Genomic DNA, 27956 nt, shown 5'->3' on the forward strand with positions numbered 1-27956 from the left:
TCTCCACATAAATGCACCTGCTCTGTGATAGTCTCGGGGTTCTGTTTGAAGCACATAGAGCATCATGAAGACCAAGGAACACAACAGGCAGGTCCGTGATACTGTTGTGGAGTTTAAAGCCAGATTTGGATGCAAAACTTTCAACATCCCACGGAGCACTGTGCAAGCGATCATATTGAAATGGAGGTAGTATCATATCACTGCAAATTTACCAAGATCCGTCCGTCCCTCTAAACTTTCATATCAAACAAGGACAAGACTGATCAGAGATGAAGCCAAGAGGCCCATGATCACTCTGGATGAACTGCTGCAGAGATCTACAGCTGAGCTGGGACAGTCTGTCTATAGGGCAACAATCAGTCATACGCTGTACAAATCTGGCCTTTATGGAAGAGTGGCAAGAATAAAGCCATTACTCAAAGATATCCATAAAAAGTGTCGTTTAAAGTTTGCAACAAGCCACCTGAGCGACACACCAAACATGTGGAAGAAGGTGCTCTGGTCAGATGAAACCAAAATCGAACTTTTTGGTAACAATGCCAAACAATATGTTTGGCGTAAAGGCAACACAGCTTATCACCCTGAACACACCATCCCCACTGTCAAACATGGTTTGGGGCTGCTTTTCTTCAGCAGGGACAGGGAAGATGGTAACAATTGATGGGAAGATGGATGGAGCCAAATACAGGACCATTCTTGAAGAAAACCTGTTGGAGTCTGCAAAAGGCCTGAGACTGGGACGGAGATTTGTCTTCCAACAAGACAATGATCCCAAACATAAAGCAAAATCTACAATGGAATGGTTCACAAGTAAACGTATCCAGGTGTTAGAATGGCCAAGTCAAAGTCCTGACCTCAATCTAATCAAGAATATGTGAAAAGAGCTGAAAACTGCTGTTCACAAACGATCTTCATCAAACCTCACTAAACTCAAGCTGTTTGCCAAGGAAGAATGGGCAAGAATTTCAGTCTCTCGATGTACAAAACTGATAGAGGCATACCCCAAGCGACTTGCAGCTGTAATCACAGCAAAAGGTGGAGCAGCAAGGTATTAAGTTAAAGGGGCCGAATAATATTGCACACCCCACTTTTCAGTTTTTTGAATTTCCACAAAAATTAAAAAAAAAACAATAAATTTCGTTCAACTTCACAATTATGTTCCACTTGTTGTTGATTCTTCACCAAAAATTTACATTTGGTATCTTTATGTTTGAAGCACAATATGTGGGAAAAGGTTGAAAAGTTCCAGGGGGCCGAATACTTTTCCAAGGCACTGCATATACTAGGATGTGTTAGGTGTTGAGTTCCCGCCGCTGCACAGGGGGAATCTCGAACCATGTCTGCTGCGGTCTCACATTCTCCAGCCGCAGTGGAGCCTGCTCAGCGGAGACGTCGGTCCCAGCGTCTGGCTCAGGCTGACACTGGACGACTGGTTACTACTGCCCTTCCAGGCTCTGTCATTGTAGCCAGCAATGGTCAGCAGCGAGCAGGTCTTTTTGGGACTAAGTCCCGCTTTTCCCATACTGAGCATACTCATGGGACGATCTCCCATTGGAGGTCTGGAGTGACATGATCAGGTCCTGCAGCAGCTCCTATTGGACCACCAAGAAGGTCCTTGTCTGCTACAGCTATAAAAGGTTTGTATGGCAGCACGGCCATGCGCTAGTATCAACCTGTGTTTTGAGCTTTGCTACTGTGTGGTCATGTTTCCATGAGGTCAGGGTTGGCTGAAATAAGCCCCTAAAATATCGGCACCTCCGGTGAGGAGTTTTGTGTGTTTGGATTAGGGTCTTGGCTGAAATAAGCCCCTAGAATACCGGCACCTCCAGTGAGGAGTTGTTTGTGTGCTATGCTGACTGCATTACCATAGTTTTGCTCTGTTTGGTAGCTGTGTTTCTCTGTGAGGTTAACAGGGCACAGCGTTTCCCTATCCTAGCAATTCTGTGAAGTAACAGAGTTCGCTAATACCGCCATATAGCGCTGCCAATTGCTAGCAGCAGGTTCCTCTCCTGCATGGTGGACCCCGGGTTGCGAACGCACCTATTATTACATAAATTTATACTCGGTGTGTTCTGCCAACCCTAACAGGATGGTCCCAGGATGAGTGCAATATATACCAGGTTGGGGGACATATATACCTGGATGGGTCCAGGATGAAGGACATTAGTACAGGTAGGGGGATATTACTACATAATGGTGGAGGGGGGCAACAAAGTATGTCCTTATAAGATTTAGAGTTTTACAAGGGCCCAAGCATCTAACTAACATGCAGGGGAGCACCAGGTGCAAATTCTGCAACAGGCCCATTGGATTCTAGTTACGCCACTGGCTATGTCCGCCCCTGATATGCATAGGTAAAAAGTGTGATACCAGATGGATTGTTTCTTTTCTCACCACACTACTACTTACTCCAGACAATCAGGAACACAGCGCCCTTCATGTAGAAAGAGGTTCTCCTCTTTTGTGTTACATTTCAGGCAGTTTTCACTGCTACCTGCACAGCTTTCACAGGTCACTGAACACTTTTCACATGTTTGAGTGAATGGATCACCAAAGAATCCCTGTGGACAGGTTTGCACACATTGGTTTTCTTCATCCAGATAATAACCTAGAATACATATGAAGCATGTGTTATTCACCCAGCAAGGTCACATTGCATCGGGCGATTCTGATTAATGACATCATTTAGAGTTACCGTCATTGCACATACATACCATGCAAGAAGGCCATACAGGTTGTTGAAATTTAGATGACCACAATACAGTATGTTAAAGTGAAAAATGACTTTAAATCTCAATATATATGTCCCTGGGAGGTTCTAGAAATTGTAGAGAATGTGATCATAAAGGCTACTATATGACCCAGCCTAACGAAACACAAACCAAATAGACAGTGCTTAGTTCTATGGCACTACTAAGTAATACATTTAGTGTTCGTAAGTTTACTTTATCAGAACTCAGAGTCATATGAAAAACCTCAGTGTAATGAATCCCAATCGTCAACTATTTTTTTTTCAAAGGTAGAAATAGTGGTTATCCAAAATGTACTTACATTTCAGATCGATGAAAATATGTTAATGCCCACATAGAAGAACGCACAACTGGAAGATGTCTATCTAAGTCTCAGTGTAAGGGCTCGCTCACACTAGTAGATAACATGGCCGAGTGCTGTCTGATGTTTTATCGTATAGCTCTTTAGCCCAGTGATATACTATGGCGCAGTGCAGATTTGCAATTATTTTTTCATGCCAATTTGACATGAGAAAACAATCACACTATGGTGCAAGTGCATCCAATAATCCAAAGCACCCATACAAGTCTATCTGAGCACTTGAAACTGACTGCACTCGGATGATGCCAAGCACACCATTGTTTTTCTTGTGAAATTCTCAATAAGTTTGATGTGTCTCCTGCTCTGTGGCCTCCCCTCGAACACTCTCGCACCCCTCCAATCTATTCTAAACTCTGCTGCCCAACTAATCCACCTGTCCCCCCGCTATTCCCCGGCCTCTCCCCTCTGTCAATCCCTTCACTGGCTCCCCATTACCCAGAGACTCCATCCACAACCTGTCTCCTCCATACATCTGTGACCTCGTCTCCCGGTACTTTCCTGCACGCAACCTCCGATCCTCACAAGATCTCCTTCTCTACTCCCCTCTTATCTCCCCTTCACATAATGGCATATAAGATTTCTCTCGTGCATCCCCCCTACTCTGGAACTCTCTACCACAACATATCAGACTCTCGCCTACCATCGAAACCTTCAAAAAGAACCTGAAGACCCACCTTTTCCGACAAGCCTACAACCTGCAGTTACCACCGATCGACCAAACCATTGCACGACCAGCTCTATCCTCACCTACTGTATCCTCACCTATCCCTTGTAGATTGTGAGCCCTCGCGGGCAGGGTCCTCTCTCCTCCTGTTCCAGTTGTGACTTGTATTGTTCAAGATTATCGTACTTGTTTTTATTATGTACACCCCTCCTCACATGTAAAGCGCCATGGAAAAAAATGGCGCTATAATAATAAATAATAATAATAATGTGTCACATGACCCTCTTCCCATTGGAAAAAATAAAGTTGGATCCAAAATGGCAGACTTCAAAATGGCAGCCATGATCACCTCCCATCTTGAAAAGTTTCCCCCTCCCATATACTAATGTGCCACAAACAGGAATTTGATATCACCAACCATTCCCATTTTATTTAGGTGTATCCATATACATGCCCCACCCTGTAGATAGCTACATAGTATGGTCTAGTTGTTCAGCAATAAAAAATGAATTAAATTGTCTATTCAATGACAAAATGCACAATACTGAACTGTTCTGTATCACAAAAACACACATTGTCATCACAATTACACAAACAGAAAATGTCTTGCACTTTACTAGCACACGCATGCACTTTGAGAGTACAATTTGTGAGATTATATTAGTACCTTTGCCTAGTAAATATCTCCCTCTATGTTACAAATGTAATAAAATAAGAAAATGATCCTGACACACACAGCAATTGGAAAAGAGAAGATGGCTATACAATACCAGAATGGCAGGAGAAGCAATCTTGTGCTTGTGGGCCAAAGCAACTTTGACAGGACTGGTCACAGGCATAGCACTTGCTGTCTGCCACTTAAGAATAAAATTGTAATTATTATATTGTTCATTGACATTTTACTTTGCATTCATTTGATTGCAACAATGGATTATGTCCTATAGATTGTTTGTATGATCTAGCTAAATACTGAATTTTGTAGACAGAAGAAGCAGGACAAGGAGTCATCCCGCTAATTCAAATAAATACTTTTATTCTCACATTATTAAAAATATATTCAAGGACATGTATAAAAAAAAGTGGGAGGCTATAGTTAAAAATGTTCTCAATACTATGACCAGACCAACGATCTGTGACCCAAGAGGCTGGCAAATAATACACCTAGCAGAGCCATTCAAAATGTTCATAGAATAAAGTGCTTTAAGATCATTAAGACCAATTACACATACTGTATCTAGATCATAACACGAGTATCATGATGTATGTGTTTGTTTTACCCATCTTCTATTTGACCAACTCTCACTTCCTCAGCCTATTCAGTGGGGGAAATAAGTGTTTGATCCCTTGCTGACTTTGTAAGTTTGCCAACTGACAAAGACATGAACAGTCTATAATTTTAAGGGTAGGTTCATTTTAACATTGTGAGATAGAATGTCAAAAATTAAATCCAGAAAATCACATTGTATAAATTACATAAATTTTTGGAAACACAATTTTTTTTGTTAGGATGTGATAAGGGTTAAAAGTTGACCAGCGATTTCTCAGTTTTTCAGCAAAATTTCCAAAACCATTTTTTTAAAGGGAACCTGTTACCTGAATTTGGCGGGACCAGTTTTGGGTCATATGGGCGGGGTTTTCGGGTGTTTGGTTCACCCTTTCCTTACCCGCTGGCTGCATGCTGGCCGCAATATTGGATTGAAGTTCATTCTCTGTCCTCCAGAGTACACGCCAGTGCAAGGCAATATTGCCTTGCGCTGGCGTGTACCTCGGAGGACAGAGAATGAACTTCAATCCAATATTGCGGCCAGCATGCAGCCAGCGGGTAAGGAAAGGGTGAATCAAACACCCGAAAACCCCGCCCATATGACCCAAAACTGGTCCCGCCAAATTCAGGTGACAGGTTCCCTTTAAGCACCACATTACATTTGAAGTGACTTTGAGGGGTCTATATGACAGAAAATACCCAAAAGTGACACCATTCTAAAATCTGCACCACACAAGGTGCTCAAAACTACATTCAAGAAGTTTATTAACCCTTCAGTTGCTTCATGACAACTGAAGCAATGTTGAAGGAAAACATTAATATTTAACTTTTTTCACCAAAAAATTACTTTAGACCAAACTTTTTTATTTTCACAAGGGTAACAAGTCACATTTGGAGAGCTCCTGATGTGCCTAAACAGTGAAAAAAAACCACATGTGATGCCATTTTGGAAACCACGCCCATCAAGGATTTTATCCAGGGGTATAGTGAGCATTTTGAACCCACAGGTATGACACAGAATTTTATAACATTATGTTGTCATACTGAATATGTCATCATTAGTGTTGAGCGCAAGTGCTCCAGTTTGCATGAGGTACTCGGGTATGCACCGAATATCGCAGGGTGCTCGGATGACATGCTCTAGTCCCTGTCCCATGTTTTGTGGCTGCTAAACACCCCCAAAAATGTGGGGAGTCGCAATACTCCGTGCATAATCGACCAACCGATGCAAACTCGAGTAGCGAGCACTTGCTCTCAACACAAGCCGTCATATCGCCATATTTTTTTTTTACTTTTGAAAAAAACCAATTCTAACTCTAACCCTAACAAAACCCTAACCCTAACATAACCCTAACCCTAACACAACCCTTACCACAGTCTTAACCCCAAGTGTAACCCTAACCCGAACCAAACCCCAACCCTAACTGCAAAGAATGGAAAAAATTAAAACATTTTAATTTTAGCATTTTTATCTAACTAAGGGGGTGACAATGGGGATTTGATTTACTACATTTTTATTTTGATCACTGTGATAGGGTCTATCACAGTGATCAATAAAATCCAGTAGAAAAATGTCCCTATTGTTGCCGGGTACCCGCTGGCAGATCACGGCAGGCACACTGCGTGAAAAGCCTTCCTTTTTTCCAGAAAGATGACTCAGAGGGCCGGGGGACAGATCAGGAGGGCCCGTGATTGCCAGCAGTACAGGGAAAATCAGGGAACCCGATTTCTCTCTTTTCTGATACCCATACTATACATCCGTACACACATACACCCATAAATTAGTATAATGCAAGAATACAGTATATTGTATTTGGAATTCTTCCTAGCTGATAGGACTCTTGGCAACTGGCAATCTACCTGTAGGATGATAAAGAGTTTGTTGCAACCACTAAGTGCAAGCATGCCCATTTATTGACATTGCTTAAACATGGGACACAAGGTATATAATATGTATGGCATCCCAGCACTGGTAATTCAGTTGTCACTCAAATTTCAATTATGGATGGGTTTGTCCTTAATTGTGTTTACCTTGCTGCAAATTGATTTAGAGCTATGATAGGCTGGTACAGAATATCATATTATCCCTTACCTTTCTGAAAAAAGACCAGCTAGATATTATTTCATTATTCATAGATTTTTGTATCTGTAAATAAAACTTCTTTGAGATCTTGTGCACATGTAATGTGAAGTATTCATGTGGCCTCTGTAATGTTGCACCCAATAGACCATGTGACTTTTTTTTCCCACAGCAATTTTTCTGTAGCCTGCTGTTGGTGTTGGATTATGGATCTCATGGATATTACTAAAAACAGCATTTTATAAGTATTTTTATGTCCGTATGCTGATATAATGGTTTAGTCTTCGCAGCGAGTTGTCATGGCTTTACGCAGTATGCTGCTTTGCAATATGAGAATTGATCTCCTAGACGTTCGTACCCGACTTTTTGCTTCTTACAGTTTTAATAGTTATATTTCAGGAAATATTTTTTGAGAGCTATTGATTTTTATGACACAATACGTACCCTTAGGGCGCAGTCAGATGGCCATATAACATGGACGAAGGTCGCATGGCAATGCTCGGACTGGCCAGCTGCTCTCTAGAGCTAAGCGTGGCAACCTTTATTTCTATGCAGTTGTCCCGCTCAGGTCAGAAGAGCCACCGGCAGTCCGTGAACTGCGATGTGATCGTAATCTGTGTTATACAAACATCTGACTGAGCGCTTACTTCTGTAATAGGCTCTCTTTAAAATAGCAGTCATTCCAATTGATGAATACTTTACTGTAAAAACCAAAGTTATTAAATGCCACAAATTGGTAAGCTGACACGTTTGAAATCAAAATATTACAAAACTGTCTAATTTTTATAGTACAACTGTTAATATGTTGTACCTTCTGGGTGAGGAAATAAGGTTGGAGGATGCAGTTTAGTGTAGAACTGTGAATATCGCTTATCTAGCACTCGTGGGAATTTCTAAAAGCTTGGAACATTGACTACTTCAGCATTTCCCAAATTCCCAGCATCAGGACCATAGCGTGGGATTAATCATGTTACACTTGGCTATCTTACCTCAGCACACTAGGCTGTACTGTTGTTCCTATAACAATAGCCAGGTCTGTCTAATTAATCAAGATGTGATAGATGCTGCTTTGCAATAGCCAGGAAAGTCAAAAATACATGCTCCAATTAGTTATTTAAATGACCAACCAATCTGAATTTCTTCAGAGCCAAATATTCTGTATAGATTTATGGATTTCTAATACTTAATGGAAATCTGAACTCAACATTATCCTAATCAAAAGTAGCATAATTGGGGGAAATCAATATCCTTGTGGTTTCCCCATTATCTAATCCGTAAAGTGCAGGAATCTGGGGAACCGTACAAAATCTGCAATTTCCCCTGCTTTCTTTTGCTTATTTTAAACATTTTTCACATTAATTTAAATAGCAAGTTTATGAATACATAAATCTATAGCATTTAAAAGCTATACAGAGCTGAATAGAATCTTTAAATAATATAACTAAATCAATTAAAGTAGAAAATAAAAGGCAGGAGCCTAGGAAAGCAAGGCAAATCCGAAGAGATTCTTTAAAAAAAAAAATGAATAAAAAAAAAACAAAGTTTGCACACATGAGTCCAATAAATAATGCTAAATATTGGTAATGGGTAGGGTTGAGCGACTTTTACTTTTTCAGGATCGAGTCGGGTTTCGCGAAACCCGACTTTGTCAAAAGTCGGGTCGGGTGAAATCGGCCGATCATTGCGAAAAGTCGGGGGCCGACTGAAACACGAAACCCAATGCAAGTCAATGGGGAATAAAAGTCGGCAGTGAGTGGAGGACAGGAAAATACCTACAGAGCCCATTTTAATGTCAAAAACATCAATTATTGTTACCTAAGCTTGTAAATCTTAATTAACCTTATAATAATAGTCAGGTATTGAAAATTGGGGGTCATTTGGTTAAAGTTGTGGGGGGGGAGGGCTGGCTCAATTTTTTCTTGGGCCCAGGAAATGTGGAATACGCCACGGCGGTGAAGCAGGGAGAGGTAAGTATTTCAACTTTGCAAGTGCTGTGATCCAGAGCAAGCAGGGGGGCCCACTCGTTCGCATTGGCACTGGCACAGGGCCCCTCAAAGTACGGCGTTGTGTTTGACGGCGGGGGCGCCTCCCACCGGCAGTGACACTTTTGCGTACTATGACGGGCCCTGTGACAGTGACGTCGCCAACGAGTATGCCCCCCCCCCCCACCTGATGAAGGAACCTGCACTTTCATATGCACCTTCCTCTTTGTCCCCGTGTAAGGTGGTATAGTATGCGGGAAGGGGGACCTGACTTTCAGCAGGGTCAGATTCTGGCTGTGTAGAGTGCAAGGGGAATGTAGTGGTCTGGGTCAATGTACCAGCAGACACATCTAGCAGTGGCTGGGCAATGAGCAGGACGAGGAGGAAACACAGATATAGGCCCAAAATAAAAAAAGGAGGCTAAAAGCAGAAAAAAAATGGTAACAGGAGTAAACAGGCAGCATTGCTTTGTTCAGTGGAGGACAACAACAAGCAGCAGCAGGCACTGTTATTAGGGCCCAACCAAACTAGTAGGGCAAATACAGTTTCAAATTCTAAATACAGGCCGAAAGCCTGTAGATTGAAACTCAGCTTTGTTTCTTTGAGGAAACCAAGAGGCAGCAGCAGACGTCACTAGGCCCAAACCAAGAACCAGGCCAAATGCAGTTTCATATTGTTGATAGAGGCCGAAAGCCTGTAGATTCAAACTCAGCTTTGTTTCTTTGAGGAAACCAAGAGGCAGCAGCAGACGTCACTAGGCCCAAACCAAGAACCAGGCCAAATGCAGTTTCATATTGTTGATAGAGGCCAAAAGCCTGTAGATTGAAACTCAGCTTTGTTTCTTTGAGGAAACCAAGAGACAGCAGCAGACGTCACTAGGCCCAAACCAAGAACCAGGCCAAATGCAGTTTCATATTGTTGATAGAGGCCGAAAGCCTGTAGATTCAAACTCAGCTTTGTTTCTTTGAGGAAACCAAGAGGCAGCAGCAGACGTCACTAGGCCCAAACCAAGAACCAGGCCAAATGCAGTTTCATATTGTTGATAGAGGCCGAAAGCCTGTAGATTCAAACTCAGCTTTGTTTCTTTGAGGAAACCAAGAGGCAGCAGCAGACGTCACTAGGCCCAAACCAAGAACCAGGCCAAATGCAGTTTCATATTGTTGATAGAGGCCGAAAGCCTGTAGATTCAAACTCAGCTTTGTTTCTTTGAGGAAACCAAGAGGCAGCAGCAGACGTCACTAGGCTCAAACCAAGAACCAGGCCAAATGCAGTTTCATATTGTTGATAGAGGCCGAAAGCCTGTAGATTCAAACTCAGCTTTGTTTCTTTGAGGAAACCAAGAGGCAGCAGCAGACATCACTAGGCCCAAACCAAGAACCAGGCCAAATGCAGTTTCATATTGATGTGCGTCAAACTTTGCATCAGCAGACGCATAAGTGGGATGCTCATGCTTATGATGGCGTTGTCTGCACTTGCCAGCCATGTGCATTCCTCGAAACACTGAAGGACTTGACAGAGGTCTTGTAGCTTGGACCACTGCACACCAGATAACTTCATGTCTGCCATCCAACTGCCTGCCCGTGTATGCGTATCCTCCCACAAATACATGACAGCACGCCTCTGTTCACACAGCCTCTGAAACATGTGCAGTCTGGAGTTCCACCTTGTTGCAACGTCGATAATTAGGCGGTGCTGTGGAAGATTGAGCGATCGCTGATGGTTCAGCATACTGCTGGAGTGTACGGGTGTTATGATCCTAGTGGCTTAGGATCACAAATCTAACCAGCTAAGTAGAAAATAATAGGACGAGCTCTGGGGATGTGGTAACTGGACTAACCGCAAACCTGATCCTAACCGCACACACTATAGGCAGCCGTGGAACGTTTCCTGAAATCCTAGACGTCTCTTCACGGCCTGAGAAACTGACTACCCCTAAAGAGAAAGTAAAGACCTCACTTGCCTCAGAGAAATCCCCCAGAGATATAGATGCCCCCCACAAATAATAACAGTGAGTTAAGAGGAAAAGACAAACGCAGAGATGAAACAGGTTAAGCAAATGAGGCCCGCTAACGCTAGATAGCAGAAAATAGCAAGGGATCTGTGCGGTCAGTAAAAAACCCTATGCAAAAATATCCACGCAGAGAATGCGAGAACCCCCACACCAACTAACGATGTGGGGGGAGCAACTCAGCACCCCAGAGCACCAGCAAGCAGGGAAATCACATATTAGCAAGCTGGCCAAAAACTCATCATATACTAGGAAACATCTTGAACACAGATGAGCAAAAATAAGCAAACAGAACTTAGCTTCTCTTGGAGAGACTGATAACGGATGTAGACAGGAGCAATCAGAATAGCACTGAATACAACGGCAACAGGCAAGGAATGAAGGACCAGGTGGATTAAATAGGAAACCTAACTAGCAGATGACGAGACAGCTGATCCTGCCAGAAACCTGCAAAATAACAAAAAGAGCCACCAGGAGGAGCCCAAAGAGAGAACTCACACAGTACCACTCATGACCACAGGAGGGAGCCCGGAAACAGAGTTCACAACAGTACCCCCCCCCCCTTGAGGAGGGGTCACCGAACCCTCATCAGAACCCCCAGGGCGATCAGGGTGAGCCACATGGAAGGCACGAACCAAATCGGCCGCATGAACATCAGAGGCGACAACCCAGGAATTATCCTCCTGACCATAGCCCTTCCACTTAACCAAATACTGAAGTTTCCGTCTTGAAATACGGGAATCCAAGATCTTCTCCACCACGTATTCCAATTCTCCCTCAACCAGCACCGGAGCAGGAGGCTCAACAGAAGGAACCACAGGCACCACATACCTCCGCAACCAAGACCTATGGAACACATTATGGATGGTAAATGATGCCGGGAGGTCCAAGCGAAATGACACAGGGTTGAGGATTTCCAAAATTTTATAAGGACCGATAAAACGAGGTTTAAACTTAGGAGAAGAAACCTTCATAGGAACATAACGAGAAGACAACCACACCAAATCCCCCACACGAAGTCGGGGACCCACACAGCGACGACGGTTAGCAAAGCGCTGAGCCTTCTCTTGTGACAACATCAAATTGTCCACCACATGGTTCCAAATCTGCTGCAACCTATCCACCACAGAATCCACCCCAGGACAGTCAGAAGACTCAACCTGACCCGAGGAAAAACGAGGATGAAAACCAGAATTACAAAAAAAAGGCGAAACCAAAGTAGCCGAACTAGCCCGATTATTAAGGGCAAACTCGGCCAATGGCAAAAAAGCCACCCAATCATCCTGGTCAGCAGAAACAAAACATCTCAAATAAGTTTCCAAGGTCTGGTTAGTTCGCTCGGTTTGGCCATTCGTCTGAGGATGGAAGGCCGACGAAAAAGACAAATCAATGCCCATCAATGCAAACCACCCAGATGACAGACATTCTCTGAGAGACCGGAAGATCCGAAATAAAATCCACGGAAATATGCGTCCAAGGCCTCTTAGGAACCGGCAAAGGCAAAAGCAAACCACTGGCACGAGAACAGCAAGGCTTAGCCCGAGCACAAATCCCACAGGACTGCACAAAGGAACGCACATCCCGCGACAAGGAAGACCACCAGAAGGATCTAGCCACCAAATCTCTGGTACCAAAAATCCCAGGATGACCCGCCAACACTGAAGAATGGACCTCGGAAATAACTCTGCTGGTCCATCTATCTGGGACAAACAGTCTCTCTGATGGACAACGGTCAGGTCTATCCACCTGAAATTCCTGTAACACCCGTCGCAAATATGGGGAAATGGCAGACAAAATTACCCCCTCTTTGAGGATACCAACCGGCTCAGAAACTCCAGGGGAGTCAGGCACAAAACTCCTAGAAAGAGCATCAGCCTTCACGTTCTTCGAACCAGGAAGGTACGAGACCACGAAATCGAAATGTGAGAAAAACAACGACCAACGAGCCTGTCTAGGATTCAACCGCTTAGCCGACTCAAGATAAATCAAATTTTTATGATCAGTCAAGACCACCACACGATGGTTAGCTCCCTCTAGCCAGTGTCGGCACTCCTCAAATGCCCACTTCATTGCCAACAACTCCCGATTACCAACATCATAATTTCGTTCAGCCGGCGAAAATTTTCTTGAAAAGAAGGCACATGGCTTCATCACAGAGCAATCAGAGCTTCTCTGTGACAAAACAGCCCCTGCTCCAATTTCAGAAGCATCAACCTCGACCTGGAAGGGAAGAGAGACATCTGGCTGACATAAAACTGGAGCCGAAGAAAACCGGCGCTTCAGCTCCTGAAAGGCCTCAACGGCCGCAGGAGACCAGTTAAGGCCCCGGCACACATAGCGATTTACCAATGATCACGACCAGCGATACGACCTGGCCGTGATCGTTGGTAAGTCGCTGTGTGGTCGCTGGGGAGCTGTCACACAGACAGCTCTCTCCAGCGACCAACGATCAGGGGAACGACTTCGGCATCGTTGAAACTGTCTTCAACGATGCCGAAGTCCCCCTGCAGCACCCGGGTAACTAGGGTAAACATCGGGTTACTAAGCGCAGGGCCGCGCTTAGTAACCCGATGTTTACCCTGGTTACCAAAAAAAAAAAAACAGTACATACTCGCCTTTCGGTGTCCGTCAGGTCCCTTGCCGTCTGCTTCCTGCTCTGACAGTGCGGCCGGTACAGTGAGAGCAGACCACAGCGGTGACGTCACTGCTGTGCTGTGCTCTCACTGTACGGCCGGATCTCAGTCAGAGCAGGAAGCAGACGGCAAGGGACCTGACGGACATCAGATGGTGAGTATGTACTGTTTGTTTGTTTTTTACATTTACGCTGGTAACCAGGGTAAACATCGGGTTACTAAGCGCGGCCCTGCGCTTAGTAACCCGATGTTTACCCTGGTTACCAGTGAAGACATCGCTGGATCGGTGTCACACACACCGATTCAGCGATGTCAGCGGGACCTCAACGACCAAAAAAAGGTCCAGGCCATTCCGACACGACCAGCGATCTCACAGCAGGGGCCTGATCGCTGGTACGTGTCACACATAGCGAGATCGCTACTGAGGTCGCTGTTGCGTCACAAAACTAGTGACTCAGCAGCGATCTCGCTAGCGATCTCGCTATGTGAGACGGGGCCTTTAGTCACATCAGAACCCTTCTTGGTCAAATCCGTCAAAGGTTTAACCACACCAGAAAAATTAGCAATGAAGCGACGGTAAAAATTAGCAAAACCCAAGAACTTCTGAAGACTCTTAACCGATGTAGGTTGAGTCCAATCATGAATAGCCTGGACCTTGACTGGGTCCATCTCAATAGAAGAAGGAGAAAAAATAAAGCCCAAAAAGGAAACTTTCTGGACTCCGAAGAGACATTTGGAACCCTTCACAAACAAGGCATTGGCACGCAGGACCTGAAATACCATCCTGACCTGCTTCACATGGGATTCCGAATCATCTGAAAAGACCAAAATATCATCCAGATACACAATCATAAATTTATCCAGATATTCTCAGAAGATATCGTGCATGAAGGACTGAAACACAGAAGGGGCATTAGAAAGTCCAAAAGGCATCACCAAATACTCAAAATGGCCTTCGGGCGTATTAAATGCTGTTTTCCATTCATCGCCCTGTTTTATACGCACAAGATTATACGCACCGCGAAGATCTATCTTGGTGAACCAACTAGACCCCCTAATCCGAGCAAACAGATCAGACAACAATGGCAAGGGATACTGAAATTTGACCGTGATTTTATTTAGAAGGCGATAATCTATACAGGGTCTCAACGAACCATCCTTCTTGGCCACAAAAAAGAATCCCGCACCAAGAGGGGACGAGGAGGGGCGAATATGTCCCTTCTCCAAAGACTCCTTTACATAGCTCCGCATAGCGGCATGCTCTGGTACAGACAAATTAAACAGTCGTCCCTTAGGGAACTTACTACCAGGAATCAAATTTATAGCACAATCACAATCCCTATGAGGAGGTAGGGCACTGGATTTGGGCTCATCAAATACATCCTGGTAGTCCGACAAAAACTCAGGGACTTCAGAAGGAGTAGAGGAAGCAATTGATACCAAGGGAGCATCGCCATGAATTCCCTGGCAACCCCAACTCAACACAGACATAGCTTTCCAATCCAGGACTGGATTATGAGCCTGCAACCATGGCAGACCCAACACGACAACGTCATGCAAATTATATAACACAAGAAAGCGAATCACCTCCTGATGTGCAGGAGTCATACACATGGTCACTTGAGTCCAGTATTGAGGTTTATTCTTGGCCAATGGTGTAGCATCAATTCCCTTCAATGGAATAGGGAACTGTAATGGCTCAAGGATAAAACCACAGCGCTTGGCAAATGACAAATCCATCAGATTCAGGGCGGCACCTGAATCTACAAAAGCCATAACTGAGTAGGATGACAGAGAGCAAATCAAAGTAACAGACAAAATGAATTTAGGCTGTACAGTACCAATGGTGACAGATCTAGCAAAGTTTTTTGTGCGCTTAGAGCATGCTGAGATAACATGAGCTGAATCACCACAGTAAAAGCACAACCCATTCTGACGTCTATGATTTTGCCATTCAATTCAGGTCAGAATCCTATCACATTGCATAGACTCAGGTTTCTGTTCAGAAAACACCGCCAGATGGTGCGCAGGTTTGGGCTCCCGCAAACGCCGATCAATCTGAATGGCCAAAGCCATTGACTCATTCAAACTCGCAGGCGTGGGGAACCCCACCATAACATTCTTAATGGCTTCAGAAAGACCTTCTCTGAAATTTGCAGCCAGGGCACACTCATTCCATTGAGTAAGCACCGACCATTTCCGAAATTTTTGACAATACACCTCAGCTTCATCCTGACCCTGAGAGAGAGCCAGCAAGGCCTTTTCTGCCTGGTTCTCCAGATTAGGTTCCTCATAAAGCAATCCAAGCGCCAGAAAAAACGCATCCACATTCAGCAATGCAGGATCTCCTGGCGCCAGGGAGAAGGCCCAATCCTGAGGGTCGCCGCGTAACAGAGAGATAACAATTCTAACTTGCTGAGCGGAATCACCAGAGAAACGAGGTCTCAAAGAAAGAAATAATTTACAATTATTCTTAAAATTCAGAAACCTAGATCTATCTCCAGAAAAAAACTCAGGAATAGGTACTTTTGGCTCAGACATAGGACTGTGAACAACAAAATCCTGAATGCTTTGCACCCTTGCAGCAAGATGATCCACACTAGAAGTCAGACTCTGAATATCCATGTCTGCAGCAGAACTCAAAGCCACCCAGAGATTAAGGGGAGGAGAGAAGCAGGACAGACTGCAGAGCAGAAAAAAAAAAATTTAACTCAGGATTTCTCTTATCCCACTTTTGCGATGCATTTAACACTTTAGGCCTGTTGCACTGTTATGATCCTAGTGGCTTAGGATCACAAATCTAACCAGCTAAGTAGAAAATAATAGGACGAGCTCTGGGGATGTGGTAACTGGACTAACCGCAAACCTGATCCTAACCGCACACACTATAGGCAGCCGTGGAACGTTTCCTGAAATCCTAGACGTCTCTTCACGGCCTGAGAAACTGACTACCCCTAAAGAGAAAGTAAAGACCTCACTTGCCTCAGAGAAATCCCCCAGAGATATAGATGCCCCACACAAATAATAGCGGTGAGTTAAGAGGAAAAGACAAACGCAGAGATGAAACAGGTTAAGCAAATGAGGCCTGCTAACACTAGATAGCAGAAAATAGCAAGGGATCTGTGCGGTCAGTAAAAAACCCTATGCAAAAATATCCACGCAGAGAATGCGAGAACCCCCACACCAACTAACGATGTGGGGGGAGCAACTCAGCACCCCAGAGCACCAGCAAGCAGGGAAATCACATATTAGCAAGCTGGCCAAAAACTCATCATATACTAGGAAACATCTTGAACACAGATGAGCAAAAATAAGCAAACAGAACTTAGCTTCTCTTGGAGAGACTGATAACGGATGTAGACAGGAGCAATCAGAATAGCACTGAATACAATGGCAACAGGCAAGGAATGAAGGACCAGGTGGATTAAATAGGAAACCTAACTAGCAGATGACGAGACAGCTGATCCTGCCAGAAACCTGCAAAACAACATAAAGAGCCACCAGGAGGAGCCCAAAGAGAGAACTCACACAGTACCACTCATGACCACAGGAGGGAGCCCGGAAACAGAGTTCACAACAACGGGTGACCGGCGGATGTGCGAGCAAAGTCTTCGCACCTTCAGGAGCAGGGCTGGTAACTCCGGATAATTTCCAAGAAAGCACTGCACCACCAGGTTCAAAGTGTGAGCCAGGCAAGGTATGTGTTTGAGTTGTGAAAGGGCTATGGCAGCCATAAAATTCCTTCCATTATCACTGACTACCTTGCCTGCCTCAAGATGTACACTGCCCAGTAGAGTTGAGCGACTTTCATTTTTTTAAGATCGAGTCGGGTTTTGTGAAACCCGATTTTGTCCAGAGTCGAGTCGAGTGCAGTCGGCAGATTATCGCTAAAAGTCGGGGATCGACCGAAACACGAAACCCAATGCAAGTCAATGGGGAAGCATAGTCGGCAGTGAGTGGAGGCCAGGAAAACACCTACAGTGCCCATTTTAATGCCAAAAACATCCATTCTTGTTTCTGAAGCTTGTCAATCTTAATTAACTTTATAATAATAGTTGGGCATAGGGAATTGGGGGTCATTTGGCAAAAGTTGTGGGGGGAGTAGGGCTGGCTCAAGTTTTTCGTGGGCCCAGGAAATGCGGACTACGTCACGGCGGTGTTGCAGGGAAAGGTAAGTATTTCAATGTTGCAAGTGCTGTGATCCTGAGCAAGCAGGGGGGGCCCACTCGTTCGCATTGGCACTGGCACAGGGCCCCTCAAAGTACAGCGGTGTGTTTGCATGGCGGGGGCGCCTCCCACCAGCAGCGACACTTTTGCGTACTCTGAGGGGCCCTGTGCCAGTGACGTCGCCAACGAGTATGCCCCCCCACCTGATGAAGGAACCTGCACTTTCATCTGCACCTTCCTCTCTGTCCCTGTGTAAGGTGGTATAACATGCGGGAAGGGGAACCTTACTTTCAGCAGGGTCAGATTCTGGCTGTGTAGAGTATAAGGGGAATGTAGTGGTCTAGGTCAATGTACCAGCAGACTCATCTAGCAGTGGCTGGGCAATGGGCAGGATGAGGAGGAAACAGATATAGGGCCAAAGAATAAAGTAGGCTAAATGCAGTTCAAAATTGGTAACAGGACTAAACAGGCGGCATTGCTTTGTTCAGTGGAGTAGCAAACCCAACAGCAGCAGACACTGTTTCAAGGGCCTAACCACACTAGTAGGCCAAATGCAGTTTAATATCTGATAGTATAGGGCAAAAGCCAGAATGTGGAAGCTCAGCTTTGTTCAGTTGAGGACAACATTAGGCAGGGGCAGACAGACACCTTTAGTAGGCCGGAACAGCCAATTTTTTTAAAAAACAGCAGTTAGTAAGAGGCAGAAGGTAGAAGCTCAGCTTTATTCAGTTGAGGACAACACCAGGCAGGGGCAGACCCCTTTAGTAGGCCGGAACAGCCAATTGCATTTTTAAAAATGGTAATTTGGAACTGAAGGTTGAAGCTCAGCTTTATTCAGTTGAGGACAACACCAGGCAGGGGCAGACAGACACCTTTAGTAGGCCGCAACAGCCAATTGCATTTTTAAAAATGGTAATTTGGAACTGAAGGTTGAAGCTCAGCTTTATTCAGTTGAGGACAACACCAGGCAGGGGCAGACAGACACCTTTAGTAGGCCGGAACAGCCAATTGCATTTTTAAAAATGGTAATTTGGAACTGAAGGTTGAAGCTCAGCTTTATTCAGTTGAGGACAACACCAGGCAGGGGCAGACAGACACCTTTAGTAGGCCGGAACAGCCAATGGCATTTTTAAAAATGGTAATTTGGAACAGAAGGTTGAAGCACAGCTTTGTTCAGTTGAGGACAACACCAGGCAGGGGCAGACAGACACCTTTAGTAGGCCGGAACAGCCAATTTTTTTTAAAAAACAGCAGTTAGTAAGAGGCAGAAGGTAGAAGCTCAGCTTTATTCAGTTGAGGACAACACCAGGCAGGGGCAGACCCCTTTAGTAGGCCGGAACAGCCAATTGCATTTTTAAAAATGGTAATTTGGAACTGAAGGTTGAAGCTCAGCTTTATTCAGTTGAGGACAACACCAGGCAGGGGCAGACAGACACCTTTAGTAGGCCGGAACAGCCAATTGCATTTTTAAAAATGGTAATTTGGAACTGAAGGTTGAAGCTCAGCTTTATTCAGTTGAGGACAACACCAGGCAGGGGCAGACAGACACCTTTAGTAGGCCGGAACAGCCAATTGCATTTTTAAAAATGGTAATTTGGAACTGAAGGTTGAAGCTCAGCTTTATTCAGTTGAGGACAACACCAGGCAGGGGCAGACAGACACCTTTAGTAGGCCGGAACAGCCAATGGCATTTTTAAAAATGGTAATTTGGAACAGAAGGTTGAAGCACAGCTTTGTTCAGTTGAGGACAACACCAGGCAGGGGCAGACAGACACCTTTAGTAGGCCGGAACAGCCAATTTTTTTTAAAAAACAGCAGTTAGTAAGAGGCAGAAGGTAGAAGCTCAGCTTTATTCAGTTGAGGACAACACCAGGCAGGGGCAGACCCCTTTAGTAGGCCGGAACAGCCAATTGCATTTTTAAAAATGGTAATTTGGAACTGAAGGTTGAAGCTCAGCTTTATTCAGTTGAGGACAACACCAGGCAGGGGCAGACAGACACCTTTAGTAGGCCGGAACAGCCAATTGCATTTTTAAAAATGGTAATTTGGAACTGAAGGTTGAAGCTCAGCTTTATTCAGTTGAGGACAACACCAGGCAGGGGCAGACAGACACCTTTAGTAGGCCGGAACAGCCAATGGCATTTTTAAAAATGGTAATTTGGAACAGAAGGTTGAAGCACAGCTTTGTTCAGTTGAGGACAACACCAGGCAGGGGCAGACAGACACCTTTAGTAGGCCGGAACAGCCAATTTTTTTTAAAAAACAGCAGTTAGTAAGAGGCAGAAGGTAGAAGCTCAGCTTTATTCAGTTGAGGACAACACCAGGCAGGGGCAGACCCCTTTAGTAGGCCGGAACAGCCAATTGCATTTTTAAAAATGGTAATTTGGAACTGAAGGTTGAAGCTCAGCTTTATTCAGTTGAGGACAACACCAGGCAGGGGCAGACAGACACCTTTAGTAGGCCGGAACAGCCAATTGCATTTTTAAAAATGGTAATTTGGAACTGAAGGTTGAAGCTCAGCTTTATTCAGTTGAGGACAACACCAGGCAGGGGCAGACAGACACCTTTAGTAGGCCGGAACAGCCAATGGCATTTTTAAAAATGGTAATTTGGAACAGAAGGTAGAAGCTCAGCTTTATTCAGTTGAGGACAACACCAGGCAGGGGCAGACATTCACCTTTAGTAGGCCGGAACAGCCAATTGCATTTTTAAAAATGGTAATTTGGAACTGAAGGTTGAAGCTCAGCTTTATTCAGTTGAGGACAACACCAGGCAGGGGCAGACAGACACCTTTAGTAGGCCGGAACAGCCAATTGCATTTTTAAAAATGGTAATTTGGAACTGAAGGTTGAAGCACAGCTTTATTCAGTTGCAGCTTCTTGGCAATAATATAAAGAAGACGAGACAGGACAACACTCGTTGGATGCCATATCTGTGTTTTCACTGGAAAAAAAACTGTCATTTAACTACTTGTAGGAGAAAGTTTTTGTAGCTGGAGGCCACTTTTTGTATTGTACCAGTTTTTGGTTGTATGTTTGGAACTGAAGGTTGAAGCTCAGCTTTATTCAGTTGAGGACAACACCAGGCAGGGGCAGACAGACACCTTTAGTAGGCCGGAACAGCCAATTGCATTTTTAAAAATGGTAATTTGGAACTGAAGGTTGAAGCTCAGCTTTATTCAGTTGAGGACAACACCAGGCAGGGGCAGACCCCTTTAGTAGGCCGGAACAGCCAATTGCATTTTTAAAAATGGTAATTTGGAACAGAAGGTTGAAGCACAGCTTTATTCAGTTGCAGCTTCTTGGCAATAATATAAAGAAGACGAGACAGGACAACACTCGTTGGATGCCATATCTGTGTTTTCACTGGAAAAAAAACTGTCAGTTAACTACTTGTAGGAGAAAGTTTTTGTAGCTGGAGGCCACTTTTTGTATTGTACCAGTTTTTTGTTGTATGTTTGGAACTGAAGGTTGAAGCTCAGCTTTATTCAGTTGAGGACAACACCAGGCACGGGCAGACACCTTTAGAAGGACGGAAAAGCCAATTTTTTTAAAAACAGCAGTTAATCTGAGCCAGAAGGTAGAAGCTCAGCTTTATTCAGTTGAGGCCAACTTGAATTAGGGACTGCAGACAGACTTTGCAGGCTGTCCCTTGTGTGGACCATGCATCCAATACATTAACCCATTGAGCCACAAAGGACACGTAACCTTCCGTGGCCAGGCCTACAGGTCCATGTGTCTGTTGTCAGGTATACCTTTGGACTGACAAATTGACAGAATGCAAGGACAATGCGGTCTTTAACATGCAGGTGGAGGGGTGGGATGGCTTTTCTCGCAAAAGAATTGTCAACTGGGTAGCTCATAGCGTGGTATATCGTAGTTCATCCTGGCTTTATTAATATTAAATTAAATTAAAAAATAGGCTCTATGCACTTTATAATTGGTTCCAGGGGTACACGGGCAGCAGTGGTCTGGTCAGTGGAGGCCTAGTGGAAGGAGGGACCGCAGACAGGCTTCGAAGGCCTAACATAATTAAATTGGGCTGGCTGTAGGCACTTTATTATTAGTTACAGGGGTACACGGGCAGCAGTGGTCTGGTCAGTGGAGGCCTAGTGGAAGGAGGGACCGCAGACAGGCTTCGAAGGCCTAACATAATTAAATTGGGCTGGCTGTAGGCACTTTATTATTAGTTCCAGGGGTACACGGGCAGCAGTGGTCTGGTCAGTGGAGGCCTAGTGGAAGGAGGGACCGCAGACAGGCTTCGAAGGCCTAACATAATTAAATTGGGCTGGCTGTAGGCACTTTATTATTAGTTACAGGGGTACACGGGCAGCAGTGGTCTGGTCAGTGGAGGCCTAGTGGAAGGAGGGACCGCAGACAGGCTTCGAAGGCCTAACATAATTAAATTGGGCTGGCTGTAGGCACTTTATTATTAGTTACAGGGGTACACGGGCAGCAGTGGTCTGGTCAGTGGAGGCCTAGTGGAAGGAGGGACCGCAGACAGGCTTCGAAGGCCTAACATAATTAAATTGGGCTGGCTGTAGGCACTTTATTATTAGTTAAAGGGGTACACGGGCAGCAGTGGTCTGGTCAGTGGAGGCCTAGTGGAAGGAGGGACCGCAGACAGGCTTCGAAGGCCTAACATAATTAAATTGGGCTGGCTGTAGGCACTTTATAATTGGTTCCAGGGGTACACGGGCAGCAGTGGTCTGGTCAGTGGAGGCCTAGTGGAAGGAGGGACCGCAGACAGGCTTCGAAGGCCTAACATAATTAAATTGGGCTGGCTGTAGGCACTTTATTATTAGTTACAGGGGTACACGGGCAGCAGTGGTCTGGTCAGTGGAGGCCTAGTGGAAGGAGGGACCGCAGACAGGCTTCGAAGGCCTAACATAATTAAATTGGGCTGGCTGTAGGCACTTTATTATTAGTTACAGGGGTACACGGGCAGCAGTGGTCTGGTCAGTGGAGGCCTAGTGGAAGGAGGGACCGCAGACAGGCTTCGAAGGCCTAACATAATTAAATTGGGCTGGCTGTAGGCACTTTATAATTGGTTCCAGGGGTACACGGGCAGCAGTGGTCTGGTCAGTGGAGGCCTAGTGGAAGGAGGGACCGCAGACAGGCTTCGAAGGCCTAACATAATTAAATTGGGCTGGCTGTAGGCACTTTATTATTAGTTACAGGGGTACACGGGCAGCAGTGGTCTGGTCAGTGGAGGCCTAGTGGAAGGAGGGACCGCAGACAGGCTTCGAAGGCCTAACATAATTAAATTGGGCTGGCTGTAGGCACTTTATAATTGGTTCCAGGGGTACACGGGCAGCAGTGGTCTGGTCAGTGGAGGCCTAGTGGAAGGAGGGACCGCAGACAGGCTTCGAAGGCCTAACATAATTAAATTGGGCTGGCTGTAGGCACTTTATTATTAGTTACAGGGGTACACGGGCAGCAGTGGTCTGGTCAGTGGAGGCCTAGTGGAAGGAGGGACCGCAGACAGGCTTCGAAGGCCTAACATAATTAAATTGGGCTGGCTGTAGGCACTTTATTATTAGTTAAAGGGGTACACGGGCAGCAGTGGTCTGGTCAGTGGAGGCCTATTGGAAGGAGGGACCGCAGACAGGCTTCGAAGGCCTAACATAATTAAATTGGGCTGGCTGTAGGCACTTTATAATTGGTTCCAGGGGTACACGGGCAGCAGTGGTCTGGTCAGTGGAGGCCTAGTGGAAGGAGGGACCGCAGACAGGCTTCGAAGGCCTAACATAATTAAATTGGGCTGGCTGTAGGCACTTTATTATTAGTTACAGGGGTACATGGGCAGCAGTGGTCTGGTCAGTGGAGGCCTAGTGGAAGGAGGGACCGCAGACAGGCTTCGAAGGCCTAACATAATTAAATTGGGCTGGCTGTAGGCACTTTATTATTAGTTAAAGGGGTACACGGGCAGCAGTGGTCTGGTCAGTGGAGGCCTAGTGGAAGGAGGGACCGCAGACAGGCTTCGAAGGCCTAACATAATTAAATTGGGCTGGCTGTAGGCACTTTATAATTGGTTCCAGGGGTACACGGGCAGCAGTGGTCTGGTCAGTGGAGGCCTAGTGGAAGGAGGGACCGCAGACAGGCTTCGAAGGCCTAACATAATTAAATTGGGCTGGCTGTAGGCACTTTATTATTAGTTACAGGGGTACACGGGCAGCAGTGGTCTGGTCAGTGGAGGCCTAGTGGAAGGAGGGACCGCAGACAGGCTTCGAAGGCCTAACATAATTAAATTGGGCTGGCTGTAGGCACTTTATAATTGGTTCCAGGGGTACACGGGCAGCAGTGGTCTGGTCAGTGGAGGCCTAGTGGAAGGAGGGACCGCAGACAGGCTTCGAAGGCCTAACATAATTAAATTGGGCTGGCTGTAGGCACTTTATTATTAGTTACAGGGGTACACGGGCAGCAGTGGTCTGGTCAGTGGAGGCCTAGTGGAAGGAGGGACCGCAGACAGGCTTCGAAGGCCTAACATAATTAAATTGGGCTGGCTGTAGGCACTTTATTATTAGTTACAGGGGTACACGGGCAGCAGTGGTCTGGTCAGTGGAGGCCTAGTGGAAGGAGGGACCGCAGACAGGCTTCGAAGGCCTAACATAATTAAATTGGGCTGGCTGTAGGCACTTTATTATTAGTTACAGGGGTACACGGGCAGCAGTGGTCTGGTCAGTGGAGGCCTAGTGGAAGGAGGGACCGCAGACAGGCTTCGAAGGCCTAACATAATTAAATTGGGCTGGCTGTAGGCACTTTATTATTAGTTCCAGGGGTACACGGGCAGCAGTGGTCTGGTCAGTGGAGGCCTAGTGGAAGGAGGGACCGCAGACAGGCTTCGAAGGCCTAGCATAATTAAATTGGGCTGGCTGTAGGCACTTTATTATTAGTTACAGGGGTACACGGGCAGCAGTGGTCTGGTCAGTGGAGGCCTAGTGGAAGGAGGGACCGCAGACAGGCTTCGAAGGCCTAACATAATTAAATTGGGCTGGCTGTAGGCACTTTATTATTAGTTACAGGGGTACACGGGCAGCAGTGGTCTGGTCAGTGGAGGCCTAGTGGAAGGAGGGACCGCAGACAGGCTTCGAAGGCCTAACATAATTAAATTGGGCTGGCTGTAGGCACTTTATTATTAGTTAAAGGGGTACACGGGCAGCAGTGGTCTGGTCAGTGGAGGCCTAGTGGAAGGAGGGACCGCAGACAGGCTTCGAAGGCCTAACATAATTAAATTGGGCTGGCTGTAGGCACTTTATAATTGGTTCCAGGGGTACACGGGCAGCAGTGGTCTGGTCAGTGGAGGCCTAGTGGAAGGAGGGACCGCAGACAGGCTTCGAAGGCCTAACATAATTAAATTGGGCTGGCTGTAGGCACTTTATTATTAGTTACAGGGGTACACGGGCAGCAGTGGTCTGGTCAGTGGAGGCCTAGTGGAAGGAGGGACCGCAGACAGGCTTCGAAGGCCTAACATAATTAAATTGGGCTGGCTGTAGGCACTTTATTATTAGTTACAGGGGTACACGGGCAGCAGTGGTCTGGTCAGTGGAGGCCTAGTGGAAGGAGGGACCGCAGACAGGCTTCGAAGGCCTAACATAATTAAATTGGGCTGGCTGTAGGCACTTTATAATTGGTTCCAGGGGTACACGGGCAGCAGTGGTCTGGTCAGTGGAGGCCTAGTGGAAGGAGGGACCGCAGACAGGCTTCGAAGGCCTAACATAATTAAATTGGGCTGGCTGTAGGCACTTTATTATTAGTTACAGGGGTACACGGGCAGCAGTGGTCTGGTCAGTGGAGGCCTAGTGGAAGGAGGGACCGCAGACAGGCTTCGAAGGCCTAACATAATTAAATTGGGCTGGCTGTAGGCACTTTATAATTGGTTCCAGGGGTACACGGGCAGCAGTGGTCTGGTCAGTGGAGGCCTAGTGGAAGGAGGGACCGCAGACAGGCTTCGAAGGCCTAACATAATTAAATTGGGCTGGCTGTAGGCACTTTATTATTAGTTACAGGGGTACACGGGCAGCAGTGGTCTGGTCAGTGGAGGCCTAGTGGAAGGAGGGACCGCAGACAGGCTTCGAAGGCCTAACATAATTAAATTGGGCTGGCTGTAGGCACTTTATTATTAGTTAAAGGGGTACACGGGCAGCAGTGGTCTGGTCAGTGGAGGCCTATTGGAAGGAGGGACCGCAGACAGGCTTCGAAGGCCTAACATAATTAAATTGGGCTGGCTGTAGGCACTTTATAATTGGTTCCAGGGGTACACGGGCAGCAGTGGTCTGGTCAGTGGAGGCCTAGTGGAAGGAGGGACCGCAGACAGGCTTCGAAGGCCTAACATAATTAAATTGGGCTGGCTGTAGGCACTTTATTATTAGTTACAGGGGTACACGGGCAGCAGTGGTCTGGTCAGTGGAGGCCTAGTGGAAGGAGGGACCGCAGACAGGCTTCGAAGGCCTAACATAATTAAATTGGGCTGGCTGTAGGCACTTTATTATTAGTTAAAGGGGTACACGGGCAGCAGTGGTCTGGTCAGTGGAGGCCTAGTGGAAGGAGGGACCGCAGACAGGCTTCGAAGGCCTAACATAATTAAATTGGGCTGGCTGTAGGCACTTTATAATTGGTTCCAGGGGTACACGGGCAGCAGTGGTCTGGTCAGTGGAGGCCTAGTGGAAGGAGGGACCGCAGACAGGCTTCGAAGGCCTAACATAATTAAATTGGGCTGGCTGTAGGCACTTTATTATTAGTTACAGGGGTACACGGGCAGCAGTGGTCTGGTCAACGGAGGCCGATTGTAATGAGTGTCTGCCAGTTAGTAGTCCAAAACAACAACTAAATGTGAATGTCTCGCATTAAAACAAAACAAAAACACTAAAGGGTGCAATCATTAGGTTCAGGGGTGGGATCCTCTGCGTTGTTTCAGACCTACTAATTTTGCGCAAAGTATTTACTGTGGTAAATAGAGGACACTGCCCCTGACTATGTTAAGTACCATCATACATGTCAACACAATGGTATTGTCAGTGGCAGGTATGGAAGGATGTCAGCGCATAGACTTAACATTGGTGGAAGTGTGAGAGATAACTGTGGACGTGGTAGAGCAATGTTTGACCTGGGGGTGGGTGAACTCTCTTGTGGCCGGCGTTACAGGCCCAAGGCCCCTCATGTTACAACAGTGTGTCTGACGTTGGGTGCGCACCACCACCGCCAGAGACACTTTATTGTACTATGAGGAACCCAGTAGCAATGCCGTCGACCAAAAGCGAGTACACCCACCTCTTCAGACAAACAGCAGTCTCACGGGTGCTTGCGCCAAGTCGCGATACCACGGCCCCGTGTGGGGAGTTTGGCCATTTAGGGAGGTGTAAACATGTCGTATGCTGGACAATCAGCTGCAGCAAATTAGACATTAGAAAAGTAATTCACAGTAGTCCACAGGCAAGAGCTTTTCATAGGAAAGCTAGGTGTCGGCCGGGCAAGGTGGGGCAAAAGATTTCGAAATCCAGTTGTGGTTCATTTTAATGAATGTTAGATCGTCAACATTTTGGGTAGCCAGACGAGTCCTTTTTTCGGTTAATATTGAACCTGCAGCACTGAATACTCTTTCTGATAGGACACTTGCTGCCGGGCAAGCAAGCTCCTGCAATGCATATTCTGCCAATTCTGGCCAGGTGTCTAATTTTGATGCCCAGTAATCAAATGGGAATGACGGTTGAGGGAGAACATCGATAAGGGATGAAAAATAGTTAGTAACCATACTGGACAAATGTTGTCTCCTGTCACTTTCAATTGATGCAGCAGTACCTGTCCTGTCTGCGGTCATAGCAAAAACACTCCACAACCTGGTCAGAAAACCCCTCTGTCCAATGCCACTTCTGATGTGTGCACCCCTAACACTCCTAGTCTGTTGCCCCCTTGAGCTCGTGTGAGAACGATCACGTGCGCTGTGTGCTGGGAATGCCTGAAGCAAACGGTCAACAAGAGTTGATTGTTTGGTTGCTAATATTAGTTCCAAGTTCTCATGTGGCATAATATTTTGCAATTTGCCTTTATA

General features: G+C 45.9%; 1 protein-coding gene across 1 annotated transcript in view; it reads right to left on the reverse strand.

Annotated features, from left to right (window-relative positions):
• Positions 1-27956, reverse strand: part of LOC143775586 (cysteine repeat modular protein 2-like) — a 422741-nt gene that overhangs the window by 214823 nt on the left and 179962 nt on the right. The window contains exons 7-8 of the mRNA XM_077263910.1: positions 4546-4632; positions 2410-2608 (exon numbers count right to left, since the gene is read on the reverse strand). Of these exons, the coding sequence (XP_077120025.1) occupies positions 2410-2608; positions 4546-4632 (286 nt within the window). The remainder of the gene's footprint in view (positions 1-2409; positions 2609-4545; positions 4633-27956) is intronic.

The sequence above is a fragment of the Ranitomeya variabilis genome, chromosome 5 (genome assembly GCF_051348905.1).
Source record: "Ranitomeya variabilis isolate aRanVar5 chromosome 5, aRanVar5.hap1, whole genome shotgun sequence".
Classification (NCBI taxonomy): Eukaryota; Metazoa; Chordata; class Amphibia; order Anura; family Dendrobatidae; genus Ranitomeya; species Ranitomeya variabilis.